The 17,281-nt window shown below is 43.9% G+C and overlaps 1 protein-coding gene across 1 annotated transcript in view; it reads left to right on the forward strand.

Annotated features, from left to right (window-relative positions):
* EHD1 (EH domain containing 1) overlaps nucleotides 1–17,281 on the forward strand; it is a 42,159-nt gene that overhangs the window by 20,935 nt on the left and 3,943 nt on the right. The window contains exon 3 of the mRNA XM_072984437.2: nucleotides 8,555–8,967. Coding sequence (XP_072840538.2) covers nucleotides 8,555–8,967 — 413 coding nt within the window. The remainder of the gene's footprint in view (nucleotides 1–8,554; nucleotides 8,968–17,281) is intronic.

The following is a 17,281-nucleotide window of genomic DNA, read 5'->3' on the forward strand; positions in this document are numbered from 1 at the left end:
CAGGAGGTTTGTTCTAACTTATTTCACATTTAACTCTCCCTAAGTTCCACACTCTCGAATGCCTCCCTTATTCCTCACTGACTAAATCTCTCTCTGACTCTCTCACTGACTTCTCACTTATCTAACTCAGAGGTCCCCAACCCCGCAGACCGGTGGTTGACAATCCCGGCGCTACACCATACTTAGCTGGGACAAAGTGGTCTTAACTGACCAGATAGGCGGGATATAAATAAAATAAATAAAATGGTGTAGTCGAAGAAGGCACTTGTTGGGGGGGGGGAGTGCTTTCTTGACTATAACCACCATCAGCTCCAGTTCTGGACACCACACTTCAAGAAGGATGCTGACAAGTTGGAAATTCAGAGGTGATCAGGGGGCTGGAAACCAAGCTCGAGGAAGACAGTCTGAAAGAATTGGGGATGTTTAGCCTTGGGAAAAGAAGACCGAGGGGAGATAGGATAGCACTTTTCAAATTCTTGAACTGTAGTCATAAGAGGGGCAAGATCTGTTCTCGAACAGAGGGCAGGACACGCAACCATGGGCTCAAGTTAAAGGAAGCCAGATTTCAGTTGAATATCAGGGAAAACGTCCAAACTGTTGGAGCAGTACAAAAGTGCAACCAATTACCTTGAGAGGTGGGGAGCGCTGCAACGCTGGAGGCATTCAAAAGAAACTTAGACAACGACCTGGCAGATCTGCTTTGAGTTGGATTCCTGCCTCAAGCAGGGGGTTGGACTTGATGGCCTCGTAGGCCCTTTCCAAGGTCACTATTCTATGAAGGCTAATCTCCACTTGACTGCAGAGATAGCAACTGCCCTTAACCTCCTACATGGTGGCAGATCTCCATCCTCCCCACCTTGTTTGGAGTTCCCAGGAACTGAACTGAGTAACTTTTTCATGCAAAGTCAGCCATTGTTCTTCTCTGAGGAACAAGTTCTTAAAAGAGGATAAAAACACCAAGGAAAGCACCCTGTTTTCCATGTCCTTTTCGATATGGTTTTGTACTTATCATCCGCCTTCAGTTGTTACTGAATTATTTTGGTTTCTTTCTCCTTCCGATTCCAGAAAACCCTGCAAGCAGAGCTGAGAGAAAAGATGACTCTTTAAAGACTAAACTTAGAGAGTCCTTCTGGACCAGCATAATCAGTAACCATGCTGGGTGTAGAGAGTTCTGTGAATTTTAGCCCAAAATGTAAGCTGGTTTGCCCAAGCTTTGTTCTGCAAGTACAGTGGTGCCTTGCGAGACAGTTACCCTGCATAACAGTTTTTTCATTAGACGTTGGCTTTGTGCGATCACTATAGCGATTCGCACAACTGTGATTCCTATGGGGGAATTTTGCTGGACAGTGTTTGGTCCCTGCTTCGCAAACCAATTTTCACTAGACGACGATTTTGACAGCTCCCTCCGCACTCGCAAAACGGGTGTTTTCGGGACCTAAGCTTCGCAAGACAGCGATTTAAACAGCTAATCGTTGGTTCCCAAAGCGGCTTTCCTATGGCCGATCTTCACTATACAACGACGATTCTTCCCCATGGGAACACATTAAACAGGTTTCAGTGCATTCCAATGGGGAAATGCTTTTTGCTAGACAATAATTTCGCTAAACAGCGATTTCAGTGGAACGGATTATCATCGTCTAGCGAGGCACCACTGTACTGCCTTCAGCAAGGGTAGTGGTGTCATTTTGATTCATGTCTGGAGAAATTGATTTGCTATTAATATACTACGATCAGGGCAGAGGAAATCAGCTGCTCTAATTCTGGTGAGATGTGGTTTTATGGTGGCTGCAGTCCTTTGGCCCCTCTTTCTGTGTGATCCTAATTCAGTTTTCTCAAACCTATATTATATACATCAGTGATGGATCGCTTACAACTGTCGGCCTCCTTTGAAGAGCCCTTCTGTGAAGACTTTGCTTGTCTCCGTCCCAAGATATTCTGCTGCCTGAGGCAAAGGAGCAAGTGACGGCCACTTCCCTGTTCCTTGGGAAGAAAGAGCGTCCTGCCCATGATTTGGTGTGAAAACTTTTTGCATCTGCTTTCTGAGCGTCTCCGTGATCTCAGGAGCCACCAAAGCTCTGTCTGCCAGGAAACCTGAGCAAGCTTTGCAGCTGTAGAGAAACATGCGCCCTGTGGTTATTCCCCGTTTCCTGTTTTGGAACCATTGTCTGTGAAATGACCGACTTCGGATCACTGGGGCGGCAGATTGCAGCAGGGGGCCACACTTAGAGCTGATCCAGATCAACTTCTGGACGCACTCACTGGTCGATTAGGTTTACTGGTGAATCCTCTGGTGGATTTGGAGTAGATCAGCAAAGACTTCTGACCTCCCTGCTTAACACTGTGAAAGGCAGAGATTGTTTTTTTCACCCCCACGCCATCTCAAATGCTTAAGATAGCAGAAATTTGGAAGTATGTATTCATTTGTTTGGTTTCTGTTGTGCTTTCCTTCTCATGAGTTCAAGGCAGGGTAGATGGAAATCAGTGATTTTTAAGAATTGATTTAAATAATTTAAATTTTAAGAAATCCATTCTAAAAATTTAAATTGCCAAAAAAAACCCAGATTTTTAAAATTTAAATCAAATCCAACCTTATTCAAGATGGTGCACGTATGAGTAATGGTTCCTGATGCAGAGGTGTGCTGATCTCTAGTTTTAGACTACAACTCCCAAAATTCTCGGGAGCACAAGGAGTTTCTGTGGGTCGCAGTCCAAAACCAAACATCTACATGCCTGTACCTCACAACAGCCTTGTGGAGTAGGCCAGCTTGAAGCAATGTATCTCCCCCAAGTTCACCCAGTAAATTCCATGGACCAGTGGGAAACTGGTCTGAGGTCTTCTGGTTCTGCACAAGTGCCATTGTCTCTGGATAAGCTCTGTGCTGAGAAGCCAGCTCTCTACATTTGGCTAGTGTCTTGGCAGGCCAGTTATTCAAAGTTCTTGCACTTAAAGCTCCTTGCCTTCTTATCGTCATCAGTGATGCTTTTCTAACAGATCTATTGTGCCTTGAAATTAATATACAGTACTTCATTCCGTGTAAGCTTTTGTGGATTCTGCTATGCTGTCCACAAAAACATGCTAAGTAAAACCTGTTAGTCTTTAAGGGGTCCCCATACTCTTTACTGCTTGTGCTGCAGTTGATGCTCTTTTGGAAAAGAATTGCTAGTTGTACTGCTGTAGAGAAGGTTGAAGGATGATGGTAAAGGAGCACATACCCGTAGAACAATTCCCATCATAAGAAAATCTTCAGTTAGCATCTCTGCACTGATACATTTTTAAAGCTCTCTGGTTAATAGGGAGCAGGTCTTCAGAATTTGCTCAGGCCAGTTCCTAAGAAAGAAGGGTTGGTTACACCGGCTAGCAGGGGCTCCCCAGAGTGCCAAAGACCAGGGTCTTTCTGAACTGCCCCCAGAGATGATGACTGAATATTAGCCTTCCCTGTTCAATGTACTGCAGTCCTCCTTCCAAAACACAAAGCAAGCTTCTGGTCGTCATTGTCCACTAGAGGTGGTGTAAGGAGGTTCTCCTCTGGCCGGGGCGGCGCTGGTGGTGTAGGCGGGAAAAAGAGTCGGAGGCTCTTCATAAAATCCAACATTAGAAAGTTTATTGTTCACAAAGCTTAATTCTTTCGGATCAAACGGATCCTGTAACAAACAGTCATCTAACAGATGATACCTCTTCGCGCGCACATCAGAGGGCATCTCTTGAACACCTAATAGGGGGCCGGTCCGAACTTCTCTCGGTCGGTCATTGGGCGGAGGGGGGCACTCCGGACGGCACAAACCGTTCCGCAACAAGGGTGCCTCGCCCAGTCCCCTTCCAGGGGCTTCTTCTGATATTCGGGTCCAGGGCGTATTACCCTCCTCCCACCAGGATAATTGCGATGGTGTACCGTCACCAGCCATTCCAAGGGCTCGTACGACTTCTCGGACCCTCGAGGAAAGTTCGGATCTGGCAACAAACCTCCTCCAGTTGCCAGATTAGGAAAACCGGCCGCAACTCCAACGGGAGTCTCGAATCCAAGCATGGGTTCCGTCTGAACCCCTCGGTTCTTGCTTTGTTCTATATTCGCGTCGGTACAGATTCTAAAAGCCCGCGCGTTTTCCCCTCCTTTTATCTCCTCCCAGACTATCAAATCTAGCTCCTCCCCTCCTTCCTCTACCAGGCACACTTCCGTAGATTTTACTGGCACTACTTCAGTCTGTTCAATGTCAATCAGTATTCCTACTGCGCATTCAGCCTCTTCTACTGCATGGCTTTCCATGGAGGACGGCGCACTCCTCTTTTCTCCTTCACAGATGGGCACAAATTAAGTTGGCCCTCTCCAATGAAATGTGTTGGTGTAGTGATGGCACCACAAGTGCAAAGCGATCCCTGCCCCCTCCCCAAAGCTGGCTGCCCCATTCATAACCCTCTTTGCACCACCGGGTCCTTCTCCTCCAGTGACTGTCCAGTCGGAGAAGGAGCTTGGGCTTCCCTTTCCCGCCTCCTCCAAGAGAATCCCTGTCCCGCCTCCTCATTTGAGTGGGTGGCTGCTGGAGGAGGCGAGGGCAGGAAGCCTGAGCTCCTTCCCAGGCTGGAGAGTTGCTGGAGAAGGAGGGCCAGCGTGGTGCACGGCGGCTTGTGAGTGTGGCAGCAGGCCAAGGGGTGGAGGGAGGGAACAGGTGCTGCGAACTTCGTTAGAGCAGGCCGACTTAATTTGTGCCCCTTTCTACTGTCCACATAAAGGGCTAATTTTAGGTAGGTGCCTAGGGGATCCTTCATCACATCACTGTAGAGTACATTTTAGATCTGGTTATCCATCCTGGAATAGATGTTGGTGATCTGGGTGTGGAACTCTCTGTGTACCCTGTTTCCCCGAAAATAAGACCTAACCTGAAAATAAGCCCTGGTATGATTTTTCAGGATGCTCGTCATATAAGCCCTACCCAAAAAATAAGCCCCAGTTAAGTGAAACCCAGCCCTCCACCCTGGTGCAGCAACCAGAAGATGATATGACTGTATTTGAATAAATGTAGATTGTTGTACATGAAAAAAATAAAACATCCCCCGAAAATGGGCCCTACTGCATTTTTTGGAGCAAAAATTAATCTATAAGCCAATTAATGTCTTATTTTCGGGGAAACACGGCAGTTCCGTTGTCATGGCCAGGTCATAATCTGGTGCAGTTTAGATTCATTGGAGCCCAGAGCCTTTGCCAGCGGTGGGGGATGAGTTAGTTTTGTCTGTCCCGGGAGGCTGATGGTTTCTGTGTGGTTTCCTAATGGCTCTTGGGGAGTTTCCTGTCACCTTGGTGTTTGATTCTTTTGAAGCCCTGGTTGATCCCTGGAATGGGGAAGCGGCATGGGCTGTTGACATGATCACTCCTCTAAGTGTCACCTCCCAAGAAGTAGAGTCAAATTGGCCCGCTTGGTTTACTGGGAAGCTGGGACTAGAACATTGATGGCAGAAAACCTGGAATGAATTCAGTCAAACATGGAGTAGAGCCCACTGGAAGGCCTCATTCAATGGCAGTGGAGAAGAGGTTGTTCTTCTCTATCATCTGCACAGAGTCACCCAGTAGAACTTTTTTGAGCGGTCAAGGGTCTGGTCTGCAGGGAGAGAATACAGACCATAAATGTAGCATGCTGTTAAGAATCTGCACAGCACTTTGCAGGCAAAAATCACTTGGATCCTCTCTGACTTGGGTGCTGTAGTGAATATCGGTCCTGTGGCTGTCACTATGGCTCTGGCTGGTCCTGCGTTAATGGACAGCTTTCCGTTTTTATGGCCCGACGATGTGGACAGGACCCTTGGAAAGGTGAAGGCTACCACTTGCCTCCTGGACCCTTGCCCTTCCTGGCTTATACGTAAAAGCTGCCAGAGAGAGAGAGAGAGAGAGAGAGAGAGAGACTGACCAAGTGGGTCTGAGTGATGGCGACTGTCTCCTTGCAGCGGAAGAGGAACCCAGCTTGCTCAAAAGAGGCAGCAGAAAGACCCTTCTTGAACACCCCCTCCTTGGACCCCACAGGACTGGATAACTATCACGGGCTGGTCTCTAATGTCCCCATTCTTTGGGCAAGGTGCCAGAGCAGGGGGGGGTGGCTTTTCACCTCCAGAGTTTCCTGGACGAGACGGGTTATCTTGATCCATTTCCGTCTGGCTTCAAGTCTGCAGATGGGATGGAGGCTGCGTTGGTCAACTTGGTGGATCGTCTGTGCCAGGGAGTGTGTCCCTGTTGGTTCTGCTGGACCTCTCAGCGGCTTTCCATACCATTAGCCGTGGTATCCTTCTGGGCCGCCTCTCTGGGCTGGGACTTGGCGGGGCTGTTTTATAGTGGCTCTGATCCTTCCTGGAGCGGAGAACCCAGAGAGTGGTGCTGAGGGACTCCTGTTCAGCACCCTGCCCGTTGGCCTGTGGTGTCCCTCGGGGCTCTGTTCTGTCCCTGTGCTGTTTACCCCATACATGAAACTATTGGGAGAGTTCGTCTGGAGTTTTGGAGTTCTGTCTCAGGAAGATAACACCCAGCTGTGAAGGCATTTTGAAAGGATTGTTATATATTGTCTTTTTAATTATGTAAGCTGCCTTAGGTCTCCCTTAAGGACAAAGGCAGGGTAAAAACAAACAAGAATTGGTAGGCTGGTCGTTAAATCTTTACACCTTTTGAGCTGACCACTGGTATCTAGAGTGGCTTCCATCCTCTTTGTTGAACATTTCTGACATGATGCAGACGGCCAGCTACTCCATAATCCCTCAAGTGTTCTCATGCCTGTTGGTCTCTTGGCCTCCAAGTGAAACCTTTTGCGGGAGGGGAGGAACCCACTTTGAGCCAAATGGGGAAGACAATGCCCTTGTTTAGAAAAACCTTTTTAACCAAACAAAAGCAGCTACTGTCACCAAATCACTATGTCACTTCCTCTGTGCTGGGAAACAGGACTGGGTGTTGAAATGAGGTTACAAGATAGCATGCTTGTTCACACTAAGGCTTGTGTCAGCTTTTGGGACTTCCAAGAAAAAATGGAAAGTGGAAGGAGAAGCGGAATACAGTGGTGCCTCGCATTACGACGTTAATTCATTCCAGTGAAATCGCTGTAGAACGAAAACGTCGTAATGCGAAAATTAAAAGCCCATTGAAACGCATTGAGACCTCTTCAGTGCATTCCAGTGGGCTGGAAACTCACAGTCCAGCGAAGATCCTCCATAGGGCGGCCATTTTCGGTGGCTGTTTTGCGAGGAATCCGTCCCAGAAAACAGCGGGGAGCCATTTTATTTACCCGGTGGCCATTTTGAAACCGCTGATCAGCTGGAGGAAAATCGTCATCTTGCGAAGAATCGTTTCCCAAAGCAGGGAACCGATCATCACAAAGCGAAAAAAAACATTCAGACCATTGTTTTGCAATCGCAATTGCGATCGCAAAAAGATTGTCGTAATGCGGTTTTGTCATAATGCGGGGCAATCGTAAAGCAAGGCACCACTGTAATGTGTAGCTAAGGAGAAGTAGAACCTTCATAACCTTTCTCATAAGGAATTCCTAGGGCGCCCACGTCTCACCCATGAGTTAGACTCTTTTCCCTTTGGATTAGCCTTTAAATTTTTGCTCTGCTGTAAACATCCCTTTTTTCTTCCAGCCAAGAAAACAGCCCACTTTCCTTTAAAACACGGCATGGAAAGGGAGGAGACTAAAACACACACTTGATTCTAAAACACACACTTCTGGAAAAAATTAGAGCTGAACAGCGAATGACTGAGAACTCTGAGGAAGGAATTTGGGATCAGTTGCAAAGTCGTAGCCCCCCCCCTCGTATCAGGAAGGAGGAAGGGGCTTCTGATCCCCATGCATGTGTCTTTAGTGCCCTCATTATTGAATGCCTCTTGCAGGAACATCCGTGGAGCAGCTTTTTCTGTATGTTTTCCCGATCTTACCCTTAGGTCCAGTTTCTGTTGTGTGTGGGAGGGGAGGGAGGGGTTTCCCAAACGCCACTGACCACTTGCCCATTTTCTCATATTTTCTGCATTATTTGCTAATGAAAGCAAATAATGTTTTTACAGCAAAAATTAGTTTGTGGTATAACGTACAGAGAACAAAACACAGTATTTATGGTTAAATCGCTGTACTGCAGCTAAAACTGTGTTCACGACCTGGGGTTCAAATCCCAGGTAGCTGGCTCAAGGTTGACTCAGCCTTCTATCCTTCCGAGGTCGGTAAAATGAGTACCCAGCTTGCTTGGGGGTGGGGGCAATGTGTCGCCTGTATAATTAAAAATTGTAAACCGCCTGGAGAGTGCTTGTAGCGCTATGGGGCGGTATATAAGTCCAATAAATAAATAAATAAATAAATAAATATTCCTTAGTAAGCTGCCATATACCAAACCCATCTTGGGCTCCATATTGGAGGAAAGCGTACTTTATCTTGACTGGTAATAGGTCTTTGGGGTCTTAGATCAAGGGGGTCCTTTCCTCACAAGCATTGAACCAGGGGGGTCCCTTGTCTACTCTTGAGGAGTTGCATTGGGTCCTCAGCGTTTTCCAGAATCCCTTCTATTGATAGGGGCAACATGTCCTTTTGTTTCCTGCAGGCTATGATTTTGCAGCAGTCCTGGAGTGGTTTGCGGAGAGGGTGGACCGTATCATCTTGCTTTTTGATGCCCACAAGCTTGACATCTCAGATGAGTTTTCAGAGGTGATCAAGGCCCTAAAGAACCACGAGGACAAGATCCGGGTGGTGCTGAACAAGGCGGACCAGATCGAGACACAGCAGCTGATGCGGGTTTATGGTGCCCTCATGTGGTCCCTGGGCAAAATCATCAACACACCAGAGGTGGTGCGGGTCTACATTGGCTCCTTTTGGTCCCACCCGCTTCTCATCCCAGAGAACCGAAAGCTATTTGAGGCAGAAGAGCAGGACTTGTTCAAGGACATCCAGTCCCTGCCGAGGAATGCCGCCCTCCGAAAGCTCAACGACCTCATCAAGAGGGCCAGATTGGCCAAGGTCAGGATCTCGGGGGGTTGGGGCTTCTGCTAAGTTTTTGTGCTGGCCCAAGTCTTTTGCCCAGACGGGCAGTCCTTCCACTTGTCAAGAGTTTGGACCCCTGCCTCAAATACCAGCCTAGTAAAGATGGGTCTATAACGACTCTTATTTACTTCATTCAGTTCCTAAGAAGCTGTAATAAAGTAATTAGAGAAGCACAAGTAGGGATTTGATAAACAAACAAAGCAATCCCCTCTCTCTGCTGTCCGTCAGCCCAAATACAAACAGTTAGGAGCTTTACTCTTGTCTGTTTCAAAAAGCCCACTTGATTTTAAATAACACAACACAGACATATAAGATTTTAATTGGTTGGGCTGAATCATCAATTAATTAGGTAGCGTAAATTCAGTACTCAAAATGCATTCGGTTTGGTCAGGAAAGAACATAATTTTAAACTGTCAAATAGACAGAAGTATTTATTAAAGAATTAAATCAACATAACTTTAATATAATATAAATAGATATTTGTACAATTTTTTACTCTAAGCAGTTTCCCTCCCCTTCATTGCATTTCTCTAGAAAAATACTTAAACACATTCTCTAAATAAAAAAAAAATTATTATCTCACGTCCTTTAATACAGCTGGTAAAGCACAGAAGTTTTTTAGTTGTAGGGATATTTCAGCAACGACTATAAAATCAATCATGTAAATGTTTCTTCAGTCCATCATAAATCTCCATCTTGTCTTCTTCCTCTCAGCAGCAAAAACGAACTCTCCTCTTGCTGTTTTTTAAAACTGTCTTTTTATCTAGGGAAACTCCCACTCCCTTCGGCCAGCTATATTATTTTTTTTTCCAGTTACCAGATAAGCAATGTGCAGAAAAAACTAGGTGAAAGTTCTTGCTGCCTAACTTAATTCCTCACACGCCCCCCGAAATTACACAGAAATTCAGATTAGTCTACTTGTCTAATTTATAGTAATTTGATACAAGGAATTAAGAAAATATAAAACATGTTATATATCAAAACTCTACTACAAAAGTATATATGAAATAATGGAACACTACATTCTATGAAATTACATCAGATATCTAAGTCAACGCTCAGTGTTGCATGAGTTTTCTTCTTCATACATTCTAGAAAGACTATCTGCTACTATATTCAATTTTCCTGGAATATGTTGGATATTAAAATCAAAATCTTGTAATGCCAAACTCCATCTTAACAATTTTTGGTTATGAGATTTCATACTTTGTAACCACACTAAAGCTCGGTGATCGGTTTGAAGCGTGAATTTGCGCCCCCATAAATACGGTCTCAAAAGATTCAATGCCCAAAAAACTGAAAGTGCCTCTTTTTCAGGAATAGCATAGTGTTTCTCGCGTTCCAGAAGTTTTCTAGAGAAATAGGATATCGGATAAAGGTTTCCATCTTCTCCTTGTTGTAATAAAACAGCTCCTAGACCTAATTCAGATGCATCAGTTTGTAATACGAAAGGTTTGTTGAAATCAGGAGATTTCAAAATAGGCGCATCAACAATTTTAGCTTTTAAGGCATCAAAAGCCTTTTGACATTCAGGAGTCCATTTTACTTTGACAGGTTCTCTTTTTCTAGTTAGCTCTGTCAAAGGTGCTGCCAAATTACTAAAATCCGGAATAAATTTTCTGTAGTAGCCAATTAGACCTAGAAACGAGCGTACTTGTTTCTTAGTTTTAGGAATAGGCCAATCATTGATAGCTTGAACTTTTGCTTGTATAGTTTGAATTTCTCCTTGCCCAATCAAATGTCCTAAATACATGACTTTTCCCTGCATCCATTGACATTTACTGGCTTTTACTGTCAGTCCTGCTTGTTGAAGTCTGGACAAAACAGTTTCAATATGTGCCAAATGAGATTCAAAATCATTACTAAAAATCGCAACATCGTCAAGATAAGCATTAGCATAAGGTAAACCTTGCAAAAGTTTATCAATCATCCTTTGAAATGAAGCACCTGCATTTTTCAAACCAAATGGCATTCTGCGGAACCGGAAAGTTCCCACATGAGTGATGAAAGCGGTCTTATCTCGTGATTCTTCTGCCATATCTAATTGCCAATAAGCATTCTTTAGGTCAAGGATACTTATAAATTTAGCCTTAGCAAGGTGTTCAATCAAATCATCCATTCTAGGCAAAGGGTAAGGATCCGATTTGGTAACACTGTTCAACTTCCTATAATCAACACAAAATCTCACTTCTTCTTGAATTTCACCTGTAGCAGCCTTTTTAGGGACTAGTACCACAGGTGAAGTCCAAGTAGGGCTGATTGCCTCTTCAATAACTCCTAGAGATAACATCTTTTGAATCTCTTGCTCAATTTGTTTAGCATGATTACCAATTGCTCTGTATGGGCTCGACCGTATAGGTTGAGCATCACTATCTGTAGTGATTTCATGACTGACTAAATTTGTGTAACCTGGTTTGTCTGAGAACACATCTTGATGTCGTTCTAGGACCTGGTACAACTGATCCTTCTGATCTTGATTACCTGTTAAGATAATATTATCAGACCAATCACCCGCATCTTGCAATTCTGACAACATATCAATTGGTTCATTGGAAGAATGGAAATACTCAGCATGATATTGAAAAACCATTGCAGATCTATCTTTGTAACGTTTCAGTCTATTGACATGGTAAAGAACAGGTTTCTTTTTAGAATCCAGCATTTTAACAAGATAATTAACATCTCCAAATCTTTGAACAATTTCTCCTGGACCTTCCCAGACCACTTCTAACTTAGAAGGTCTGAGCGGGTTCAGTACTAACACCAAATCACCCACTGCAAATTCTCTGTGTCGGGATTTCTTGTCATGATAGTATTTCTGTTCAGCTTGAGCGTTCATCAAGTTGTCTCTAGCTAACTCTTGAACAGCTAAAAGTTTCTCTTGAAGTTGTCGGACGAATTCTGCAACTGGTGCTGAACTAGATTTGACCGCACCTTCCCATTCGGATTTCAGGATATCCAAAGGTCCTTGAAGATTTCTTCCAAATACCAACTCGCTCGGGGAAAATCCACCTAGTGAAGAATGAGCGGAACTTCTATAGGCAAATAAAGCAAAAGGGAAGAGTTCGTCCCAAATGTTCCCATACTCTTGGGTCATCGTCTTGATCATACGAAGTAAAGTCTGTTGACCTCTTTCCACCATTCCGTGTGATTGAGGATGATGAGAAGTACTGAAGCTAAGGGTGATACCACTTATTTCGCAGATTTTCTTCATGAGTTCACTAGTGAAAGCTCCTGCTTGATCGCAAATGATTTTGGATGGAACACCAATACGTGAGCATAAGTCCACGATGATTCTAGCTATGGTGGTAGCTGACAAGTTGCTGATTGCATAAGCTTCAATCCATCTGCTTGCAGAACAAATGAAAGTGATGATGTACTTCTTCTTGGTCTTAGTAGGGATGAATGGTCCTAACACATCCATTTGTAGATACTTGAACACTTGGTCGGGTATCTCCATAACTTGCACTTCAGCCTTGGTTTGGTCTGTTTGGTGTCCTACTCTTTGGCAAACATCACAGGAACCAACATATTCCTTTACGGCTTTGGAAAGACCAGGCCAGTAAAAATGTTGAGAAATTCTCTTGAGTGTCTTTCTTATACCTTGGTGTCCACTGGAAGGATGATCGTGTGCCATTTCAAGAATTCTCAGTCTATAATCTGAGGGCACTACTAACTGTCGCACGGGTTGAGCTGCCATAAAATCCTTGGGATAGTACTCACGGTATAACAGTCCATTTTCTCCCCATAGAAAGTATGCTGACTGTTGGACAGGCTGTTGAGCGTATTCGTTTGCACGGGTTCTTAAAGATGCTAAAGAGGGATCATTAAATTGCTTTTGTCTAAAGACCTCCGATCCTTTAGGAACGATTTCTTCTATTTCGGCCTCAATTGTAGTTGAGTCATCAGATTCGGTCTCAAAGAGCTGTTGCGGTGTAGACTCTTCTCCTTGAATATCATCAGGAGTAGGCTCTTCCTCTGGAATATCATCTGGAAATACTTGATCTTGTTCATATTCTGAATCTTGTTCCTCATCTGGCTCATAACTTTGATCTGGCTCCTCCTCTTCTGGTTCTAAGTCTAGTTCTTCTATTGGTTCAACTTCTCGCATCTTCTTGCTCTGGGATCGGGTAACTACTTGAATTACAGGTGGACCTTGGCTTTGTATTTCGTCCAACACAGCGAGATCATTTCCTAGAAGAAAGTCAGGTTTCCCCTCATGGGTCAAAATATGTTTTACTCCAGTCCAGGACTTGTATGTAATTTTCAGATACGCGACAGGAATATGTTTTAGCTCATCTCCTTCGCTTGCATAGGTTCTTATGGGGCATCTCAAGTTATACAAGACCAAAGCTGGATCAAGAAACTGACGGCTTATTGAAGAAAGTTCAGCTCCAGAATCTCTGAAAGCACATAAAGCTACATCTCCGGATGGTGTATGCAAAAAAACAGTCTCGGTGAACTTCCTTATAGTCCAGTTCCTTTGGTAATCTGGTATTATGGTGTCAGGATCCAAAATAGAGTATTTTTGTCCATCAGCAGTTTCTCCGATGTAGTCTGAGGTTACAGAATCCATTCGTAAGTTCAAAACACGAGGTACACCATAATTAATTTTGGCTTGAGCCCCATTAGCTTGAGTTGAGGTTCTAGTTGCTCTTCCACCCTCTTGACTATGTGAATGTCGAATGCTTGACTGGAAGGGTACTGATGATGTAGTACTGTGAATATGGTCTTGAACAGTTCCTATTGACTCTATACTCGTATAAGCCATCTTAGGAGCACTAGGTCTGCCTTTGGGTTGTACTGGAGCAGATGTTCTTCTCCCAGGCTCTTTCTCTTGTTTAACCGGAATGTTTAACTTCGGACAGTCTCTTCTCAAATGAGAACCACCACACTCGAAACATTTGAGAGGTGGTCTTGTCTGTCCCGGAGCTATACTCTTACGTGTATCTTCTGTCCTTCGTCTGGGATCTTGCTCAAAAGACTCTCTAGTTTGAAATGAACTCTGTTTCCTGGGGAACGCTGGTGCAGTCTTCGGCCTAACCGTCGGGTCAGGTCGTTTGAAGGAAAGTAACTCATCGGTTCTTAAGGCCAATTCTTGCAGATCCTTGAACCTCTTCTGCATCAAGACACTTCTGATCTCTGCAGGTACTAAAGAAAGAAAATGTTCTTGGTACATCAGTGTTCTCATGTCTTGGAAAGTACTGGCGCCTACTGAGTCTAGCCATTGATCCCCAAGTTTTTCTAACCTATCAGCCATTGCAGAGTAGCACTCATTAGGTTGTTTTTTCAGTTTCCTGAAATTTTGTCTCAAAATTTCTGGAGTGTATCCAAATTTTCGTTTGATATATTCACGAAAAATCTCCCACTCGACGTCCTCATTAGGTACAGTTGCCACAATCTCAGCAAGAAGTCCACTACATTGTGTACGAATCAAAGGTATGTACCATTTCTGAGGGATCTTCAAATCTTGGCAAACTTTCTCATACAAAGATAGGAATGATAAAACGTCCATACCCTCGTGATAAAAAGGTAGGTTATTTCTGTTCACACTGGCAATCGATTTGTCATATTCCTCTTTTCGCTTCCTTTCCTTTTCCATTTGCTGGAGTTTTGCTTCTCTGTACTGTTTGGACAACCTTAACTCCAATTCTCTGATTCTCTTCTCTTGATTTTGGTTAGCAATAAAACTAGCAAACATCTTGGATAGTTTGTCAATTGGGTCTAATTCTTCATCCAGTTGGGATGCTGCTGCTGCTGCTGCTGCTGCTTCTTCATCATCTAACCTTACTTCTTCTCCTCTTTGGTCTTCAATAGCTTGATCTTCTTGAACTCCAGCCATCATCTCACTTAGTTGCAACCGTCTGCTTACTGGAGATAGATGAGCTGCACTTTCTGTATCAGCTTCGTAAGAATCTGAAATGTCATGCTGCAATAATGTCTGAAGACCACCAGGTGTCACTTCGACATCTCCTCGGAGCAATGTACCCCGTAGACCACGAGATGTCGCCCTTCTCCTTCTCTCTGATGCCAAAAAAGATGCAAAACTGTCCATGTGCTTTAAAAATGAAATTAGCACATAGGGAAAAAAAAATCACTGCAGAAATGCTTGTGAAGTTCAAGGAATTCACTCAGAGAAAAATGTACATTTAATAAGCCAATTTAACTTTAAAAACGTTCTTTCCTACCAAACTCCTGCATGGCTAATGTTTTTATCAAAGAAAACCCATTAGCTTTTCACTTACTCACACAGCTCTGCTTTAAGCAGACACTGCTTTTAATGCCATAAATCAAATATATAGTAGGCTAACGTCTTACTTTTACGATCGTTGCCTAGCTATAAATCTTCAAACTGTTGCCAGCAAAAATAAACAAAGCACGTGTTTCATCCCACCGCTGCCACCATATAACGACTCTTATTTACTTCATTCAGTTCCTAAGAAGCTGTAATAAAGTAATTAGAGAAGCACAAGTAGGGATTTGATAAACAAACAAAGCAATCCCCTCTCTCTGCTGTCCGTCAGCCCAAATACAAACAGTTAGGAGCTTTACTCTTGTCTGTTTCAAAAAGCCCACTTGATTTTAAATAACACAACACAGACATATAAGATTTTAATTGGTTGGGCTGAATCATCAATTAATTAGGTAGCGTAAATTCAGTACTCAAAATGCATTCGGTTTGGTCAGGAAAGAACATAATTTTAAACTGTCAAATAGACAGAAGTATTTATTAAAGAATTAAATCAACATAACTTTAATATAATATAAATAGATATTTGTACAATTTTTTACTCTAAGCAGTTTCCCTCCCCTTCATTGCATTTCTCTAGAAAAATACTTAAACACATTCTCTAAATAAAAAAAAAATTATTATCTCACGTCCTTGAATACAGCTGGTAAAGCACAGAAGTTTTTTAGTTGTAGGGATATTTCAGCAACGACTATAAAATCAATCATGTAAATGTTTCTTCAGTCCATCATAAATCTCCATCTTGTCTTCTTCCTCTCAGCAGCAAAAACGAACTCTCCTCTTGCTGTTTTTTAAAACTGTCTTTTTATCTAGGGAAACTCCCACTCCCTTCGGCCAGCTATATTATTTTTTTTTCCAGTTACCAGATAAGCAATGTGCAGAAAAAACTAGGTGAAAGTTCTTGCTGCCTAACTTAATTCCTCACAGGGTCTTCCTTCTAGGAGCCCAGCAGGACAAGAGGAAGGGCCATACGCCCTGCAGGCTGTAAGGAAGAAGTAGAATGGTACATCAGTAATGCATGCTCTGTTTCCACATTAGAGAGAAAGATGAGCGTAACTGTGGTCCTTGATGTGGTATAACCTAACTCTACCAAGGTGGACAGCTTATTCAGGTTGGGGCCAAATTTTTGCCAATGTTAACCTTCACAGATGGTACCAGGCTCAGAAATTAGGAAAACATAATTTTTTAAAAAAAACAAACAAACCTGGTAATAAGAATGTCCTTGGTAAGCTTCCATCTGGTAGCGATCACAGTATGGAAAAACCTCCCTCCGTGTCAGAGTGATGGTATCATGGGATATACTGGTAGTTTTGACATGAAAGCAGCCAAGCTGGTAACAACAAGTCACTGCTATAATTAATGGGTCTCTCCTTGCCCTCAAGGACTCACTCATTAGGGCCATTCGAAAGAAACCTAATTTGGCGGCGGACAAAATTGGGAATGATAGGCCCATCACCAATATTTCTTTCTTGAGTAAAGTGGTTGAGAGGGTGGTGGCTGATCAGCTCCAGGAACTCCTGGAGGAAACTGATGCCCTGATCCGTTCTGGTTGGGCTTCCAAGGTGTGGAAACAGCATTGGTCGCCCTGCAGGATGACGTCCTGAGGGATGCCAACAGGGGCAATATGTCCGTGTTGCTCCTCCCCGGTATCTCAGTAGCCTTTGATACACTTGACCACAGTATCCTCCTGGGATGGCTCTCTGAGTTGGGGATTGGTGGCCTCACTTTGGCGTGGCTGCGTTCCTTCTTGGGAGGACCATCCCCAGTGAGTGCAGCTTGGCAAGATGACTTCCACCCTGTGGATCCTCAGTTGTGGGGTTCCGCAGGGGTCAATAATCTCACCAATGCTATTTAATATCTATATGAGGCTGCTGGGTGAGATCATTCGGAGTTGTGCAGCCCAGTGCCATCAGTACGCTAATGACACCCAGCTCAACCTCTCTTTTTTTCCAACTGCACTGGATTCTGTTCTGACCCTTGAATGCTGCTTGGGGACCATCCTGGGGTGGGTGAGGGCAAATGGAGTGAGCTTGAATCCAG

The sequence above is a fragment of the Pogona vitticeps genome, chromosome 15, assembly GCF_051106095.1.
Source record: "Pogona vitticeps strain Pit_001003342236 chromosome 15, PviZW2.1, whole genome shotgun sequence".
Classification (NCBI taxonomy): Eukaryota; Metazoa; Chordata; class Lepidosauria; order Squamata; family Agamidae; genus Pogona; species Pogona vitticeps.